Source organism: Lynx rufus, unplaced genomic scaffold (genome assembly GCF_022079265.1).
Source record: "Lynx rufus isolate CCGP_SWC_20201006 ecotype Redwood Valley unplaced genomic scaffold, mLynRuf1.p SCAF_4, whole genome shotgun sequence".
Classification (NCBI taxonomy): domain Eukaryota; kingdom Metazoa; phylum Chordata; class Mammalia; order Carnivora; family Felidae; genus Lynx; species Lynx rufus.
The window spans coordinates 52696543-52715479 of record NW_025814856.1 but is presented as its reverse complement, the minus strand read 5'-3'; the positions used below and the strand labels follow the sequence as shown (position 1 = coordinate 52715479).

Below are 18937 nucleotides of genomic sequence, written 5' to 3'. Positions count from 1 at the left end.
TCTCCCCTCTCTTTCTCCGCCCCTTCCCCACTCGTTCTCTCTCTCAAAATAAATAAATAAAACTTTAAAAAAAAATGCAACTTTATAACTCATACAAAAATGAGATAGGCCATCTCTGTTGTTTTTTTCAGATCCCTTGGGAACTTTGCTTTAAGAATAGAGATTGATGAGTGATTTCCCTATCAATTGTTAGTATATAATAGCCTTTCCAAGCATATGAGGGTCCGCAAAACAATCTTTAATTCATATCTTGTTCCTATCTTGTAATGTTTAAAAAAAAAAAAGGCCAATTTTTTCTCTAGTCTTTGAAAGATGGGGTTCCGACCGGACTGCCTGGATGCCCAGAGGGAATTAATGGACTAAATGCCTAGCATTAATGTACTCCATAATTTGCTCTCAGAAGGTCTTTGAGGTTCTTTATTACTATTTTAAAGAATATTGGGTAGAGCCCTCATTATATTTTATTAGATGAATATTTAATCAGTTTATATATACAATACTTAAATTTTCAAACTTTTTAGTACAGTTACATATAGTAATTTAACTCAGTAATTTTGCCCACAAAGTTTCTGATGTCAGTCAGTCAAGGTAGGTGGGTGGTTTCGAGAGAAAAATTGGCTTTCTAATTTTTGTTTAGTGTTGAATAAATGCACCAAATTAGAGGTTATCCTCTAATATCAAGAAGTCACGAGATCACTGGGAGCTGGTGGCCACCGGCGTCGAGTGTGGGAAGGCGGCCTGTGGGTGTGCGTAGGGAAGAGGGAGTAGTGGCAAAGCCTATGGTGCGGCAAGGCGTTGGCCAGTCTGTCTCCGATGTGCAGCACATGTGATGTGAATGTGGAGTAACCCATTTGTAATTCTTGCCAAGATTCGGTCACAAATATAGCTGAATTTAAAGGGAAAAAAATAGTGGGAGGAATTCAGATGACCACACACCTCCTATGTGACACGGTTCCTGGAGTGACTGACTGTTGGCATCTTGGGTAATGCCGTTAAAAGTGTAGTTCCAGGTGACTGAGGCTGTTGAAATAATCCTGATTTCGAGCGTTCTGTTAACCTTAGTTTTTATTAGACCTCATGTGCTGATGTTTGGTTCAGAAATAGGCTACCATACATTGAAAGGGATGCTCTTTTCCTGCATGCCCTGTGTTAGATCACATCTGGAGTATTAGGTTTAGTTCTGGGCACCACACTCAAAGATGAATGTTAATTTGTAAGGCAGGTGGAGGTGGGTGTCAAGATGGTAAGGGGGTCCGGTACAATTTGCAGCAGTTTTTTGCTGAAGAGAAATTTGGGCATGGCAGGGCTGACGGCAGTTTCCAGGGCTTGAAAGAGGAAAGAGGCTCCATTGAATTTTTCCAACGGTTTTCCAAAGGTTCAAACCTTTGACCCAAGAATTGAACTGGAAAGCAGATTTCATTCATTTGGAGGAAGAATCTTTCATTGAAGCTCTTCAGTCATTGAGTGAATTGCCTGAAGAGAAAGTAAGTGCCCATCCCCGGAAGTGTTTAAGAAGTAGCCACCCTCCAGTTAGGGAATGAATGAGTCACTGGGGTGAAAGGCACAGCATAGGGAATATAGTCAGTGGTACTGTCAGAGGGTTGCGTGGGGACAGATGGTAGCTACACTCGTGGTGAGGACAGCGTATGTATAGAAGTATTGGATCACTGTTGTCTACCTGAAACTAATGTAACATTGTGCATCGACTACACTTTAACTTAAAAAAAAGGAGTGGTATGGCCATCTTCAGGAGGCCATGGTTGCTCATTCTCTCCTTTGTTTACAGCCATCTTACCATGAAGCTCTCTTCCTTTGGGTAGGACAATGCACCCAAATCTTTTTGTGAGACAGCTTTATAATACAGTCCAGTGATTTGCTGCAAAATGCAGAGTAAAAACTAAGAGTGAGCCTTCAGAAGAAATTGAATGGAATTACGAAAGGTGGCTTGGTACCAACCTGGAAGAACGGAAGCAGAAATGATGATGGAAGGTGTTTTCAGACCACTTTTTACTATGGGGTTTGCGGTGGCTGGAGTTGGCTCTCCTGTCACCAGCTTCATGAGCTCCTCGGACTTGTTCAGACCAGTTTGGGCTGGGTTTTCCCTAAGAGTTCATGTGCCCTTTGGTTGGTTGCTCCAGAAGTTCGTTACTGTGTGCCAGGCACTGTTCTGCATACGGGTGATGGACTCTTGGGAACAGCGCACCATGCACGAAAGTCACTCTGCCTAGTTTGCTTCACTCCAGCTGTGTGCGGAGGGACCTTTCTTCTCTCTGGGTCTCAGGTCTGTGGACAGCTAAGAAGTGGGGTGCTTCCGCCCTCCTCGTCCCTGAGGAGGGGAGTGTAAAGCAGAGGATCCCACACTCTACTTTTCTAGTATAAGTAAGGTGTTGTCTGTGGAGTTTAGAATCAGACTGGGGGGTGGGGGTGGGGGATGGGACACAGCAGGGAGAGCTGAGCATCTGGGTTGACCCCAGTTAAGCCGGGGCTGGCACCGGACAGTCTCGGTGGGCAGATCCCTTTGCCCCCGCTTTCTCCTATCCTTGTCCCAGCTGTCGCAAGCATTCCCTAAATTAGGACAGTGGAGCAAAACGTCACCATATTGATGCGTCTGTTGTGAAGGGAGGTAGATGGTCTTTTCTAGGCTTTGGTCTGCCTCAGACATTACCGCTTAGTTACAGAAGAGGAGACATAATGTTTTCCATCCTGTCTCTGGTACAAGGGCTCCCATTAATACCAAAAATACGATAGTGGGTGTATTTTTTAAAATACCCTTTATTGAGAGAATACATAACGACAAAGCTACTACCAATTTAGTAGCAGTAGGAATTTTAAATTAATTTAAATTTTATTTATCTCAGCTACATCTCCATCCACTTGAAAGCTCTTGAGTGTACACGTATGGGACACGTGATCCGTTCAGGGGTAAGCAGCGCACACAGATCCCGGTTCCGGCAGTGCTAAGTCCCCGGGGCCCTGGCTCGCAGGTGGAGGCCCACTGTCTTGGTGGCAGTTGTGACCAACATGGGGGGAGGGAGGAGATGCTTTAAAGTCATGTTCTCGGGGTTTTTACCTCTTTTCTCAGACATTAGTTTTTCCTCTGATCTCAGCTAATGATGGAAAACATGTGTAGACAGTTCCAGTCAAAGAAAACCAGTACCTTATTTACATAGGGTTGAGCTGTTTGGAAATGTGGCTGGAGTCTCTCCGCTATCTGTGAGGGCTCTGCCCTGCCCGCTAACATCTCTGAGAGTCTTGCCTCCCGTGGGTGACAGGTCTGGAAAGCTCTTCCTTTGTGCAGCAGGTCGGGTGTCTGCATGCTGGAGCCGTGCACGGGGTGGGTGGGGTGCCGTGGTGCATCCTGCACTCACTCAGGGCCTGTGTACTCTTACTTTACACATTGTTCTAGCAAACCCACTTAGTGGCTTCCTGGCCCAGCACAAGGAGAAGGGAGAGAGAAGCGCTCCCCGCGGTGGCAGGCACACTTATCCAGGAGGAAACCGGCACACGGCTTCCAGGAAAGGAAAGAAGTGAGTTCCAGGATGTTTCAGACAGGTTTCTAACTAAAATAGTTAAAAAATGTTTTCTTGCTTAGGACTTACATTTCAGTTTTATGTAGAAGCTTTACCTAAGTGGCTGTGATGGGTAAGTGCAACTGCATGGCTCCAGGTGACCTCAGTCAGGCTTCTTGGGTGCCCTGGAGTCCCTCGTGCAGATCTGCATAGTAACTGTGCTTGAGGAAAAGAGAGACCCCCCTTTCCCCCGGAGATCCTTCTAGTCCCCTGCAGAAAGAAGGGCAGGAGTTCACAAAATGCTCACTAGGGCTGACCTGCTGGAGGAACAAGAGGGATGTCTGAGGAATCTCGAAGGCTCAAGAATATATGGAGATGTTTTATGCTGATTTAGTGCCTCCCCTTTTTGAGAAGGCTTTGATTGGAAACCCTTGACTCCTTTATACAGAGAGTCCACATCAATGATCTCAGAAATGTCACTTAGATACGTAGTTGTTCTTACACTGTCCGCTGCTTGTGATTCCCCTACACGCCAGCATTAGAGAAATGTGCTATTTCTGAAACCCTTGCAGGCAGTTTCAGCAGAAGAGGCAAGGTTGGCCTCATCTGAGTCCCTGCCCCACCTCCTACCAGCTGTTCCACCTCTGAACGCCAGTTCCCTCCATGCTCCAAGGGAACAGCGGTGGATGACCCAGAGGGCAGGCACAAGCAGTGAATGCAAGCGGGGGACAGTGTACAGCTGGCCCGTGGGCTCGAGGGTTTGGTTATCGATGGGCCCATCGGTGTAGGAATGATGGAAAGATCTGGTGGGTCGTCCATGCCTTCATCTGTCCAAAATGTTACTGAGCCACAAGGTTTTGGATTATAATTTGGCTGATGAGCTTCTTCCCTTGTTTGTGGGGGTAGATGGGGTTGCCTTTTCCTGGCTTCCTCAATTGCTCTTGGAGGTGAAGTCAGGGGGCAGCTTCTTATTGGCAGGTCTGGCCTCACACACACAGTCTCGGCTTGTGCTGTCATTTCTTGGTGCTCATTAAATATGCCTCATAATGACAGGCTTGCATGACAAGGTCCAATGGATCTTATGAACCTATTTGAAAATGAAGATATAAAACATTCGTGGTGTGTGTGTGTGTGTGTGTGTGTGTGTGTGTGTGTGTGTATCATAGATGAAGCAGAAGAAACCATGCCTGTGGAGAATATCTAAAGAAGCATAAAGTAATGGCAGGGAAAGGCTGTGGAAGTTGTATTTGTTTCCTAAGAACGCCCTGACAAAGCACCACGAAGTAGGGGGCTTAAACAGCAGAATCGTGTTGTCTCACAGTTCTGGACAGAGGCTACAAAGTCTAAGATCAAGGTGTCAGCAAGGTTGGTTCCTTCTTGAGAGCTGTGACTATGAACCTGCTCTTGCCTCTCTCCTTGCCTCTGGTGGCCTCCAGCATTCCTTGGCTTGTAGATGGCATTCTCCGTGTACCTTCACGTTGTTTCCCCCCCTTATGGGTTTATCACTTGTTTCAAATTACCCCCTGTGTATAAGGACTCCAGTCGTGTTGGATTAGGGCCCGCTCTCATGACCTCATCTTAACTAGATTATCTGCAAAGACTCTTTCCAAGTGACATCACATTTACAGGTCCTGGAGGTTAGGACTTGAGCATCTTTTGGGGGAAGCACAATTCAACCTGTAACAAATTAAAAGCCAAGGAGGTAGAATGACCAATACATATATGAAAATAGGCTCACCTGCGCTGGCAACTAGAGAAATGCAAGTTAAAACAGCCAGGAGGACTGACTCCGCACCGCGAGAATGACAGAGATCCACAGACTGCCAAAGCTGGATGCCACAGAGGATGCACGTTGGTAGGGACGGTGATGTCCAGCTGGCAAAGGCAGGTACAGACAGAGTGGATGGCCACATCGTAAAGGGTTTTGGCAACATCTGTGTGAGCACTGCAACCCAGCAGTGTACTTTAGATATCTGCCTGAGAGATCCTGAGAGACCCCCACACCCAGGCACAAAGGGACGTGCAGAGATGGAAACACCATGGGGTTATTTATAATGAGGGAAAACCAGGGATGGTCCAGATGCCTGTCAGTAGAGAAATGGATAAATACATTATGGTGTGTTCCTATGAAGGAATACCACACAGGAGGTAAATTACTAGATCTCTAGGTTGGAACGTGGGGAGAGCCCCAAAGCCATGTGAGGGAGGAAAGCATGACTGCAAAGCAGTATGTACAGTGTGATTGATACCATGATGTAAATTTAAAACGTGCTAATGGGGCGCCCAGGGGGCTCAGTCGGTTGAGTGTTCGACTCTTGATTTCAGCTCAGGTCGTGATCTCATTGTTTGTGAGTTCGAGCCGCTCATCGGGCACAGAGCCTGCTTGGGATTCTTTTTTCTTTTCTTTTCTCCTCTTCTCTTCTCTTCTCTTCTCTTCTCCTCTCCTCTCCTCTCCTCTCCTCTCCTCTCCTCTCCTCTCCTCTCCTCTCCTCTCCTCTCCTCTCCCCTCCCCTCCCCTCCCCTCCCCTCCCCTCCCCTCCCCTCCCCTCCCCTCCCCTCCCCTCCCCTCCCCTCCCCTCCCCTCCCCTCCCAAATAAATAAATAAAACAAATTTTTTAAAAAGTGTGCTACATACTGTTTACAGATCTACTCCTATGTGGTGAGAGTTCATAAACACGAATAGGAAGATTGCCCAAATACAGGACAGCGGTGCATCCAGAGCTGAAGAGGGGGAACGAGCCTGGGGGGCGATCACAGAGGAAGGGTTTCAGCTGAGTCTGCCCTGTTCTCCTGTACTGATGGCTGCCAGCATTTCCTAGAAGAGGAAAGAAAAGGTCTGAAGCAAATACAATATGTAATTTCATTTGTTAGTCTTGGATGGTAGGTTCATAGGTGTTGGTAGGATTCTCTACCACTCTCCCCCTCGCTTGAGAGGGAAAGATGAAAAGGAAAGGCTTTGGAACCAGTCAAATAGAAATTAGAATCCTTGTACGGTTCTGGTTTTGCAGCTTTAGATGAACTACTTGACCTCTCTGAACCTGTTTACTCCTCTATAAAATGGGCATGATGATACTTACTGTGTAGCATAGTGAGAGATTGAATAACACATTACGGTCTAGGATATGACCTGGCATGTAGCGTTCAATAAGTGATAGTTCACGATAATAAAGATACTGTCTTTATTTGTGACTGCAGGTCACAAATGTCATGCGATAGAGCAAGTGGGGAGTGTGTGGCTTGGTTCTGTGTCATCGTTTTCTGAAATCTGAATTATCAGTGGGGGACGCTACCTTTGTCGGGGAGTCATGGGGGAAAAGTTACATGGGTGGATAGATGTGGCAACCCTGTAAGTCACCAGTTGTAGTGCCCTTCAGGCACAGGTTGGATTCCCTTGAACCTCTGAGGGTGGCAGGGCTCTGGCTTTTGTCTTGATTGTTAAGTGATGTTGAGGGATGATAGTTGTCGTGTGCAACACATATCTCTCCCTAGAGTTCAAGTCAAAAGCAGTCTCCATCCGCTTTCCACTGCTGGCCAGGACATGTTCGTGACCAAAGCAGAGGTCCCAGATTGTTCTCTGTCTTTGGGACACCGTGAATGGCAACATTTCCCAACTTTTCTTGCCTGTGACACGCAGCTCATCAGTTTGCACCCAGGAGGGTGTCTCTGCCTTCCCTCTGTACAGCAGTGCCCTGGCAGTGTCACCGCCCCCTCTGCTTCCTGTCTGTAGTTGGTACTAAGGAGGGACAGGCTTGACCAGGATGCTTGGGGGCACATCTGGAAGCATGTCGGGAAGCTGTGAGTTACCCTGCTCACAAGGAGAAAGCAAGAGGGGGTATGTGAGGTTTGGATGCCCTAGGGGAGGATGGGGGGGACGGTAGAAAATGGGGAAGGTATCTTCACTACTGCTTATTCTCCATATTTAAATGCTCCCTGAATTCTGCTCTTTAAGAAAGTCTCTCCTGCTAGGAATTGTCTCTGAAATTTCCTTAATTCCCTTTTCATTTACCACAGATGCTGTTCACTGGACACGCACGTAATGTAGGTACTTAAATAATTCACTTATTCACCGTGTGCTCAGCCCTGTGCAGGGCATTGGGGAGACAGCAGAGCATAGGGGTGCAGGGCCCTCTGGAGCGCCCCGTGGAGCTGGCTGACTGGAGAGCAAGGCCTACAGGACCAGGCCTACAGGGTCTTCCAGCAGCATGGAGCAAGCAGGAGGTGGTGAAGGGCTGTTGTAGCAACCCAGGGGGAGGATGGCTCATGCCCTGCCTCCCCCTCTGTCCTTGGCTAAGTGTTCATCTCTACCATCCTGCTCCTCTTTCCTGCACGACTGAGACGGCACCACCTACACAGTCACAAACCCAGGGGGATCCCAGTAAGTGGTGGCTGTGGGATGCTTTTTGTTTTTGAGAAAATCATTAATTTTAATTCTGGTAAAGCATATTTACCATACAGTGTACCATTCTAGCCATGTTTTTAAAAGTGTAGTGTTACTTTTTTAGTAATCCCTACACCCAGTGTGGGGCTGGAACTCATGACCGTGAGATCAAGAGTCACATGCTCAGGGCACCTGGGTGGCTCACTCAGTTGAGCATCCAACTGTTGATTTTGTCTCAGATCATGATCCCAGGGTTGTGGGATTGAGCCCCACATCAGGCTCTGTGCTGATCGTGGAGCCTGCCTGAGATATTCATTTTCTCTCTCTCTCTCTCTCTCTCCCCCTCTCCCTCTTCCTCTCCCTCTCCCTCCGTCTCTCTCTTCGTCTCTCTCTTCCTCTGGCTTTCTGTCCCTGCCCGTCCCTCGTCCCTCGTTCATGCTTGCTTTCTCACTTGAGTTCTCATTAGAGAAAAAAAAAAAAAAGTCACATGCCCTTCTGACTGAGCCAGGCAGGCACCCCTTTAGCCATTAAAAAAAAATTTTTTTTTAATGTTTATTTATTTTTGAGAGCCAGAGAGCCCGAGCCCGAGCAGGGGAGGGACAGAGAGAGAAGGAGACAGAATTCAAAGCAGGCTTCAGGTTCTGAGCTGTTGGCCCAGAGCCCGACGTGGGGCTTGAACTCATGAACCACGAGAACCTGAGCCAAAGTCGGATGCTTAACCGACAGCCACCCAGGCGCCCCTAGCCATTTTTAAAAAACATTTATTTTTGAGAGAGAGGGAGAACCCGCACACAAGTGGGGGAGGGGCGGAAAGAGAAGGAGGGGAGACAGAGGATCCAAAGTGGGCTCTGTGCTGACTGTCCACTGCAGGGCTGGAACCATGAGATCATGACCTGAGACTGACGCTTAACTGACTGAGCCACTCATGGGCTCCCCCACCCGCCCACCCCCAGCCATTTTTAGTGTTCCATTCAGTGGCATTAAGTATGTTGTCTTGAGGAAGCTTTTTTTAAAACCAAAGCTGCTCTACTGAGCTGATTGTTTGTGCTAGACTGTGAACATTTGTTTGTTCACGAACTGTGAACTGTCTTGTTCACTCGCAGAGGGCGACCATTCCTGTGAGGAGTGAAATGGGAGCAGGAGCACTATGCTGAGGAGAGGACTGCATCTTGGCTGCGACCCTCACCCCATGGGCTCCTCCCCCCCACCTCACCCCTGCTCCTGGGTCCTTAGTGCTTTGTCTGCACTAAGCCCTCGTGCACCAGTGGAGGCTGCCACAGACCCTCACTTCACCCCCACCAGGACTGGTCTGGTGCCCCACCCCGCAGGGCACTCTGTCACTTCAGGGATGTTCTCTGTGTCACCGGGACCTGGGCCTGGGGTCTGAGTGGGCCCCACCACACCCACCTGGGCCGAGAGACCTGCAGCATGGGGGCCTTTGGGGCCCAGAATATTTCCTCGAAAGCAACACCTACATTGTCTTATACACAGATCCCTTCCCCTGCTGGAGGAATTCGGACTCACATTGGTTTATTTAATGGCCGTCAGTAGTTAATGGAATTCAGTCAGGGCCCAAGAATATCAAGTAGTACCTTCCCAAGGGTTTGGTTTCAGGTCCAAGCTCCTGTTTAAGGGCAGGAAAATCCCATTTTAATGAGAATACAAATGGACACGGTGCACTTTCTTCACGTGATTCTTTCACAGTCTCAGTGCTTGGAATCCAGCTTACTTTTCCCCAAGCACAGTAGACACTTCTGATTTCTCAGCTCAGAGAGGGCAGAGGGAGCATGTGGTGTCCGTTCCCCGGAACGCTTTGTCCTGGAAAAAGTATAATAGGCATCTTCTTTTTTACCACCTCTTTACCCTTGCTCCCCCCCCCCCCCCCCGACGGACACACACCCACCCGCCTTTCCGTTTTCTCTCCTGAAACAGTTGGCACTGGCAATCCCGCCCCAGGATGAGTGTGGGTTCTCAGGAAGGGGGCCAGGTGCATCGGAGGCAGCAGCCCGGCCGTGGCATCAAGGCACCTGGGAGCCCTTTAGGCTCTGATGGGGCTGCAGTGGGTTTTTCCTGAGCAAACTTTAACTTTGTCTTTAACTACGACGGGGGCGACTTGGATCTGGCAGGCAGGAAGCATGCGGTTTGTCTGCTGTCCGTGAGAGCACATGATGCTCTGGGAAGCAGTGGAGCCTTGGGTATGATTCACTGGAGGAGGGGGGAAACATGGAAAACAGTGTCTGTCGTTAAGCTCCGGGAACCAGGAAAGTGAGCTGGAAATGTGAGTAATGTATAATTTTACTAAAATTAAATGCCAGGTACTTTAGACGTTTTCTTTCTGTTTTCAGTGTCTTGTCTGATCTGTGATGTCCCACTGTGTCATGTTTGCAGCTGATCAGTTTTCTGGTTAGCTTTCCCAGAGTTCTCGTCTCCTGCTCCCCAGGGCGGTGTGGGTGCAGAGCGGGTTTCGGGGGCACACTTTGTGGATATGGCATTGCCCTGTTAGCCAGATGCCTTTAGACCATTCACTACTGCCTTGGGGCATCCCTTTCCCCTATAACGTGGTTTACTAATCCCCGCGCTTCAGTTGACTGTCCGGAGGCCCGGCTGGGTTGATAAACCTCACTGCGCCTTGTCAGTATTGAAGTGCCACTTGGGCATGAGACTCGGATGATCACCGGTGCTGTAGTAGGTCTGTGCTGGTGACTCTGACATTGGATGGATGGTCACAGGTACGTACGGCCTGAGCTTCAGGCTGCTTCTTCCCGCCAGCCTGGGCGACTCTTCATCCTTTGGCTCTTTCCCGCATTCTCCCCTGTCTGTGATGTGGCACGTGCTGGCTTCCCCGGGGCTGTAGCTGTCATGTGTGAGCCTGGCCCCTCCCCAGGCCTCTCTGCTGTAGCCAGGTCATGAGCCTGTGAAAAGGCAGGGATGTGCCTTACTTTCTGTGGCCTTCACAGGATAGGGGCTCAGTCAACTTTGCTTGATAAAACTGGAGTCTGAATTGGACAGAGGCAGATTCGGACTGGGAAGCTCATCATTCCGTCCGGAGTTTCTGGAGTGTGTTCGGTAGGCTCCAGGAACCTCATTTTGGCGGGCAGGGAGAAGATAGTCTCAGGGAAGCAGTTCACGCACCTTATCAAGCATTACGTCTTATCCAGATTGAGAAGAAAACCTGATACTGAAGAGGAGTATTGTGACAATGTAGTTTTTCCCTAGTCTGATAAATTGTGTGTTTAGCAATAAATTTCCATTTAGGTAAAGTCCAGTTTATCTCGGGTTCGACTGGCTGGAAGTCTGTCCAGCGAAACGGCCTATGCTGTGTGATTATGGCTGTTTGCTCTCATAGCCCCGGAGGCGTTCGTTGGGAAGCCCTGTAATGTCTTCTGAATCATCACAGGAAAATGGAATTGTGGACAGGCCAGTTTCAAAATTAAGGTTTTTTTGTTTGGTTTGGTTTTTGTAATTCTTCGAAAATTGTTGGGGTATATGTGGCATATATGGAACTGTTTGACCAGAACATATTCTCCTGTGATTGCCTTAATAGGCTGAAATTTATTCTCGAACTGCTTTTAAGTCATTCTATATAGTCAACCCAGAGGATAAGAGGGAGAAAAATCACCCATAAATGAAAAGCTGTGGCTTACACAGTGAATTACTTAGGCTTACAGCTGATGTGTCCCTCCACGTTCACTGCTCACTTGCCCTGTGCTAGTACGATTATTGGGTCTGTATTATGTCCAGTCCCTATTTAAACCCCTCCTAGGCATATTGTACTGTGACACATGGTAGATGAGGGCACTGGGCTGAGCGGCTTGCCTGTGAGATGGTGAGTGGAACTAAAGCTTGGGGCAGGAGTTTGCCACGTCTACTGCTCTTTCCACCTAGCCCCTGATGGCGTACTGATCCCAGCACACAATCCACCTGAAAGGTGTGAGCATACTCGCAAGCGGCCCCTCTGCCCTCACTCCTTCACGATTCTGCCCATCCTTCGTTCCATGGCCGTGGGGCCTGCCTTTCCTTCCCCCGTCACCCGTGTACGGCTTCCTTTTTGTTCACTCACGGTCCTGACCGTGGGCCTACCATGCTGGGTAGCGTGCCGGGCAGTGAGGGTACAGGATGAGCAGGGCTTGGTGTGGTTCTAGAAGCCCCTGGAGAGGTGGGGCGGGGGCACAGGTGAGGACATTGTTAATATTGGTGTGATGAGCTTTTTATTAAAGGTTTGCTTGGGCACTTGGGGATCCAGAGCACAGCTCCTAAAGCTGCAGGCATGGTTAGCAGTGAGTGCTGTGTGTGTGTGTGTGTGTGTGTGTGTGTGTGTGTTGGGGGGGCACACACATACACCATTAGCCACAGAAAGTGGCACATCTTACCTGAAGAATGGCAAGTAGACTGTCGGAACTGCAGAGCACAACGCTTGGGGGCGTGAGGATGGGAAGGTGGTCGGCCTTCGGGACTCTGGCGAGAAGGCGGTGCCAAGCTGCTGAAAATTGTAACTAAGGGCGTGATGTGGTCGGATCTGCGTTATACAGAGCTCACGCTGGGATGAAAACAAGTAAAGCAGGACACCTGCATCAGACGGGCTCAGATTGAGTGTGGGTAGCCTGGGTGTGGTGCCATCCTACGTCACCATGGGGGAAGCAGGGCAAAGGGTATATGGGATCGCCGTGTGTTCATTTCCTACAACTGCCTGTGAGTCTGCAGTGGGAGAAGGCATGCCTGGGTGCATAAAATACTAGCTTACCTTTCATCTGATTCAGGTGGAGAGGCGGGCTGTGACTGTTGATTTCTCTGGGTTTCTCAGTGCACGAGCCCAAGCTTCTCTGCTGTGACACAGGCTGCCCCCTGAGGCGGATGGTGGCTGTGGACTCTGAGAATAATTTGCATCCCTTAAAGAAAAGTCATTGAAATTACCCACCACATTTCTAGTTAAAAGACTTCTCATTTGTTACAAAAAAAAAAAAAAAAAAGATTGTCCTGGCAGTAAAGAACATGGTGGACTGTGGGGGCTGAGACCCAAGGCAGAAAGAACCCCAGGAATAAACAGGGGAGGAGGGACCTGGACTGAGCCCACAATGGTGTTCCTGGTCTTTTATCGGCTGTGCCTTGCCAGTCACCCACGCTGTAGCATTCTCTAACAGATGCAATATAGGATGCTGCCTTTGGACTGGGTCACTCAGGTTGCAGGTGGGGGTGGTGTTTATAGCCCCACCCATGTTCCACACAGCTGAGGGCTTTGGGAGTGTCCGTTGAGGGACTTCCCTCAAGTGGACTGCTGTGGTCGGTATGTTCTGGATGGTAGAGCTGCACGCTCGGAGCCGGGGCAGATGGCACCAGTTCTCAGCCAGTGTGGCACCACAGCCCTGAGTCTCGGTTCTGTCACGTGGAAAGAAAGTAGTTGCGGCGCCTCCTTCGTGCTGTGGGGAAGATCCAGAGAGCTAATGCTGCTGGAGTAAGCTTAGAACACGATCCGCCACGTTGGAGGCATCTGGTGACTTTGGATTATGCCGAGTGGCAGATCCTTGTCAAACCAAGCCGGCCTGGAGCACGCAGGCGAGTTCTCCAGGCTCCGAGCAAGCGGAGTTTATTATGGAAGGGCTCTGCAAGCACGTCCCCGAGCAGGGGCAGGGTGCTGAGCCGAGGGGTGGCGTCTTCGCTTGGACGGCCCCACACGGCCGACCTCAGACCCTGGGGCTCTGGCGTCACACCGACCTGGGTGAGCACGGGGGTTCCTCGCCTTACTGGAGCTCTTTGGCCTGAGCCTCGGCAAATGGAGATGACGATGGTGATGAGATATTTTTCCCTAGTGCGGTGAGGAATTAAATAATCAGCATGAGGCACCCGGCGCAAGGCCGGTCTCCCCTTCGCCATTCAGAGCGTGCCAGGGTTTCCATCCGAGCGCTCATTCCTCTTTTTCAGGAACAAGACTGCCAACGGAGACTGCCGAAAAGACCCCCGGGAGCGCAGCCGCAGCCCCATCGAGCGTGCCGTGGCCCCCACCATGAGCCTTCACGGCAACCACCTGTACACGTCCCTCCCCAGCCTCAGCATGGAGCAGCCCCTGGCGCTGACCAAGAACAGCATGGACGCCAGCAGGCCGGCTGGCATCGCGCCCACGCTGACCCCTGTGGAGCGGCAGCAGGTATGCCTTTGTCCAGGAGAGCTCAGGTTGGCAGCCGGTCGTCGGTCCAGGGGTGTGGGGACTACGGCCCGGGTGGAGACCACGGGGCAGAGGACCGGGAGGGAGGCGGCGGCCTGTTACAAGGTCACACTGTGACAAAGTTAAATGTCAGGTTGCTTTGCTTTGGGTTGGAATTCTATAAAGTCAGTGGTCAGAGGGGTTATTAGCTCATGCTGGTGAGAAATCTGTGATTGGCAGATAGGAATGTTTTTTATTAAAGGAAAATAAGGAAATTAAATTATTATTTAATAAACAGAGTTCGCTTGATTAAAAAACCCAATATTTCAAAAATGGGGCTCCTGGGGAAATACGAAAGGAAGCATTGGCATTGAGGTTTGGAATCCCTGCATGAGCCCATGGTGTTTCTCTCTGAACCGCTAGGGCCTTGTGACCTAATAGGTCCCGCTGTCAGCGTTTGCTTAAGATGGACTGGCAGTGAGTGGAGGAAGGTGCCGGGTCCTGAGGAGATGCTGCGTGCAGCTGGAGGCCCGGGCTCTGCTTCTGGGCTCCCCTCTGCTTTCCTGCAGCCCCCCACCGAAGTGCCTGTCGCTGGGCTTCCGGCCGCCCTGCCTGACACAGCTGGCCCAGCACGCCTGGCGCCAGTCTCTGATCTAGTCTGTAGTAACTGCTGTCGGCAGGGCCTTGGCATCAGACGAAGTCATGCCAGTGCCTGTGAATCCAGTAAGGCCGACGAACGGTTGCCATTTCCCACGGGGGAGCCAGACATCTGCATCCCGTTTGTTTCGTTCATTCATGTAACAGAACGGGGTAGATACCTACCATGTACGAGGATGCTAGAAGCTGGGCAGGCAAGATAAGGGCACTCATGGTTTTAGCGTAGAGGAGACTGGTTATCAAATAACTATATTAATGTATCTGTAGACAGCCACTTACTGCACACTTACTAGTACTGCCTGTGCCTCGGGCACTCGGCAAAGCTCTGGAGGTACAGAGACACATGAGTGGAATACGTTTCCAGCCTGGAAAGAGCTTGCAGTCTAGTCAGGGGAGTGGGTGCGTGCAAAGAGGATTGCACTCAGAGCCCACAGTAGAGGTGTTTTAGGCATCAGAGAATTTGATTCTAGGAACAGGGAATTCAGCCCTCTGGCTGCAGCCACTGCCGTGGGGAGTCCCTTGGCAAGGTGGGGGTGGGATTCCACTGGGAAGATCAGTCTCTAAGCCCATGGTGGCTTGGGGGAAGAGGCTTCCTGGAGCCCCTGGAGCCATGTCTGCCCAGAACAGCTGTCTCTGAAGCTTTAGTGTTTCTTGGATCATGGGTTTCCATGACTTTGAGGGTCTTCTGGTTGGTTTGGGTCACATTTGCTGTGTGAGAAGTATGCTGCTGGACACAGTGACTTGGCTCTTTTACCGTGGTCTCCCTGACCCTACGGTAAAACGTGCCTGGCTGCCCCCCGCCCCCCAGCAGGAAGGTCCCTGGCCTGTCCGATGTGCTGTGCAGCTTTGGAGCAGGCTTTCTAGGACTGAGAACCTTGAATTCCCACCTGAGTTCTTAGGGGATCCCTGGATGGAGAACAAAGCCATTGGCTGTGGGGCAGGCTGACAGCTTTTGTGGGAAGCCTTTGGCTTCCCCGACGTGGTGGCCACACCCCTAAGCTTTCATTTAACGTTGGGGGTGGTGATGAAGCAAAGGTTATCATTCATGTGTGTTTCATTCATGGGGTAACGGCTCAATGAGCTCCCTCCTTTGTCAGTGTGGTGTGGTGTGGCCAGTCACTAGAACCTGAGCTACTGCTCAGACATTACCGAGTTCTGTGCCCAGTACTCTGCTGACCACACAGAGGTGAGCAACACGGTCAGCTCAGAGGCTGTTTGCTGGGGTTCTGTTTTATTTGTGAGCGGTCAGGGTGGCTCCTGTGGGGAAGTGAGTTTGCTGTCCCGCAGCTCTGAGCAAGGGAGAGGACTGGGTGGGGGCTTCCTGGAGCAGCGGCACAGCTGTGTGCGGTGGGCAGGCAGGACAGGCGGTGCAGGGCAGCCAGGGGAAGCCTTCCTCTGTTGGGTGGAAAATGTGACTCACATCTCCGGGAACCAGAAAAGGAAAGTTCCTGGAGAGGCATGTCTGGGGAGGCTGCAGAAAATGTCACCCCACTTCGTGTTCTTGTGATGGCGGCTCCGAGGGGATCGTGTGTCCTAAAGGAAGCTCCAGAAGAGACAGCGAGAGTGGCTTTGACAGCAAATGGGGAGATGCAGGCTAAGGTTAAATACTAACCCGGGGGATAGCGTCCATCGGGATGGTTCTCACGTGGTCGGTCTTTCTCCAGGGCAGCATCGGTTCCACATGCAGCCAATGTGGGTGGGGAGAGGAGTGAGTGGAGTGTGAGTGACACATTCTCAGCCTGGCCCTGCTGCTGGTTTGCTGTGGAGGCTCCAGCAGGTTACTCATTTCAGGCCTTTGGTTTCTCTATCTGGAAAACTAGGGTGTTGGGGGAGGAGTTTGCATCCGTGAGCTCACAGTCTGTTCCAGGTGGGTTTGTGGCGCTGAAGCACAGCGTGCATTTGGCCAGAGTTGGGGAGATGGGCCTGAGCTCGGAACAGGAGGGTGGTGGTGTGGCCTGTCCTGGGAGCCCTCTGCCAGGTGGGTTGGGGGGAAGGGGGGGAGGAGGTGAGGCTGCCCCCTGCTGTCCATGTGCACAGCCACCGTGTTCCCTCCATCTCGGGAGGTGCCCTAGAGATGACCTGCTGTCAGGACTGAAGTTAGAATGTCTTCACAGCATCCCCTTGTTCATCGGTGGTTCTGTGTTGCTGGCCCCTGCTAGGCGGCCATATTCTGTCCGGGAGTGGCTGAAATAAAGGCCGCACGTTGACTTTATTCTTCTAGCTTTATTCCAAGCTTCTCTAAATTCATTCTAGGACGCTTTACATTTCTTTGCCTTCTGTGACCATCTCTCCAAAACATGTCCCCACTTTGCGACATTGCGTCAGTCAGGACTCCAGTTCCAAGGAACAAAAACCAGCCTGAGCTGACGTAAGCACAAAAGGAAGGGAGTTTTATTGGGAGGACCCCGGGCCGTCTCCTGGAGCCCAGGGTCATGGGTACAGCAGTTATCAGGAAGGAAGGGCCGGCCCTTGCCTGGGAGAGCTGGTGAGGAAGCCAGGCTCTCCCTCCCCTGGCTCTGCACCAGCCCGGATCTCTGCTGCTCACCCACCTAGCCAGCTTGGCACAGCCATCCCATGGCTCTTGAGACCAATCTCAGTCTCCTACTGAGTCTCGCTTAGTAGCTGGCCCCGTGCCTGGGTCAGATTTCCAGCTTGGCCTACGGGGCAAGGTCACTTTGGCTACGGCTATCTTAGTCCTGCCTCGTGGATGGAGGTCAGGAGGTGGGGAGAACACAGGCTCAGCATTAAAAAGACCCTTCGGAAGGTGGGCTTCAAGCTGCAGGCTGTCCTCCATGGGCAGCATGACCAGCCCCTGAAGGGCAGGACTCCCCTGTCACCACGGGCTTGGCCCCCAACCCCTCACCTCAGGTGGTCCTCCAACCCCTTTGCAGCTGCTCCTCTTCCTTTCTCACACGTGGAGAAATGGAGGCTAGAGGGGTGCGGCTACTGCCTGATGAGTGGAGGGCTGGCATTCACCGCAGGTCTACTTGTTCCTCTCGGCCTTGTTCTCGTGGCGCCATTTTTGCCCATACCGGGATGAGTCGCACTCACTACATCCCCATTGCTGATGTGTTGAGCTAATAAATGAAACTCCCTACTTTTCCTTAATGTGCTGCTGCTAAGCCACATCTTCCCCCAGCTTGGATGTGAGTAATTTCATGTTAGATCCAAGCATGTCCTGGCTCATCCTTGTAGGTCCAGATCTTTATCACAGAACGTGTTTTTCACTCCTGTTCATTTCCCATCATGGGAAGGTTTGCTGTGCAAGCTTTTTGTATCTTTATCCTGGCTACTGGTTGAAATCTTTAAAGGGAAGGCCAGGGGTGGACGAGCCCTGATCCCCCTCACATTGACATTGCCCTCCCCCCTGGGCCCTCTGGGTGGCCCTTCAACCAGCTGTCTTCCAGTTGTTTTGCAATTCAGGGCACATCCTTCTCCATCTTGTCTTCTGCACCGTCAGGAGAGGTCTTTCCTGGCTGGAACCTTAGGCAGCTATTTAATTCACAGACCTTCTCTGTCCTGGATACCAGGCCAAGGTCTGGGGATCCAGAAACGCTTCCTGGTCCTTGCTCTCAAGTGTGCCTGGGCTAGAGGAGCCAGGTGCCGGTGTCTTCTGGGTGCACTTAGAAGGGGTGATTGACTTGCTGAACGTGCAGGTGGCCATAAAAGTCTTCACAGAGAGGATAGGTGAATGGGGTTTTAAAGGATGAGCAGAGTTTACCAGGCAGACAGTATTGATGTTCTTGGGGCAGGGGAGAGTGTCGGCAGAGCAGAGGGGGTGAGGGGTGGGATACATCCTGTATTTCTGCCTCCATCGTGATTTGTGTGGTCATAGTAGAAACCGACTGGAGCTGTCTCTAGCTTAAGCAGAAACCGGGAGTATGTCGGAAGGGTCCTGGGATGGCTTAGAGCACCCCGAGGGGTACAGGGCACACAGTGAGAGAGGCAGGGACTGGGCTGCTCTGGGGACTTGACTGGAGGGACTGTGAAGGCTTCTCACTTACCCACCGAGGCCCCACTCACTGTGAATTTGCTGTGGTTTAGCAGGTTCTCTTCAGTTTTGAAGTCAGAGGCAGCAGACGGGCTGGGCTTCACTTTGTCATCAGGAAGGGCTGCGGGACACGCTCATGAGAGGAGGGGAGGGTGCTGATGAGGGCCTTGCGCGGAGTAGCTGCGTTCCCTGCAGGCAGGATGGGTGCCCGTCCACGGTGGCGGAGGGACATGGAGACGCGTCCTCCCTCGCAGCTGCGCCACGTG

The 18937-nt window shown here is 51.1% G+C and overlaps 2 protein-coding genes across 7 annotated transcripts in view; one reads left to right on the top strand and one right to left on the bottom strand.

Annotated features, from left to right (window-relative positions):
- VGLL4 (vestigial like family member 4) overlaps nt 1-18937 on the top strand; it is a 164863-nt gene that overhangs the window by 144943 nt on the left and 983 nt on the right. For all 3 annotated transcript variants that reach the window (XM_047096226.1, XM_047096227.1, XM_047096225.1), the window contains one exon: nt 13804-14026. In XM_047096226.1, coding sequence (XP_046952182.1) covers nt 13804-14026 — 223 coding nt within the window. The remainder of the gene's footprint in view (nt 1-13803; nt 14027-18937) is intronic.
- On the bottom strand, nt 1048-18670 carry LOC124524153 (uncharacterized). Of its 4 annotated transcripts, XM_047096229.1 has the most exons (7): nt 16293-18670; nt 12629-12773; nt 12258-12453; nt 9480-9511; nt 6145-6324; nt 5248-5384; nt 1048-4596 (listed from the first exon to the last, which is right to left on the bottom strand). In XM_047096229.1, the coding sequence occupies exons 1-6, from the start codon at nt 16464-16466 to the stop codon at nt 5275-5277; spliced, it is 837 nt and encodes a 278-aa protein (XP_046952185.1). In that variant the 5' UTR covers nt 16467-18670; the 3' UTR covers nt 1048-4596; nt 5248-5274. The 4 variants fall into 4 exon arrangements, with proteins under 4 accessions (XP_046952185.1, XP_046952186.1, XP_046952184.1 ...); XM_047096230.1 differs by having other exon boundaries at nt 1048-5593; XM_047096228.1 differs by having other exon boundaries at nt 1048-5384.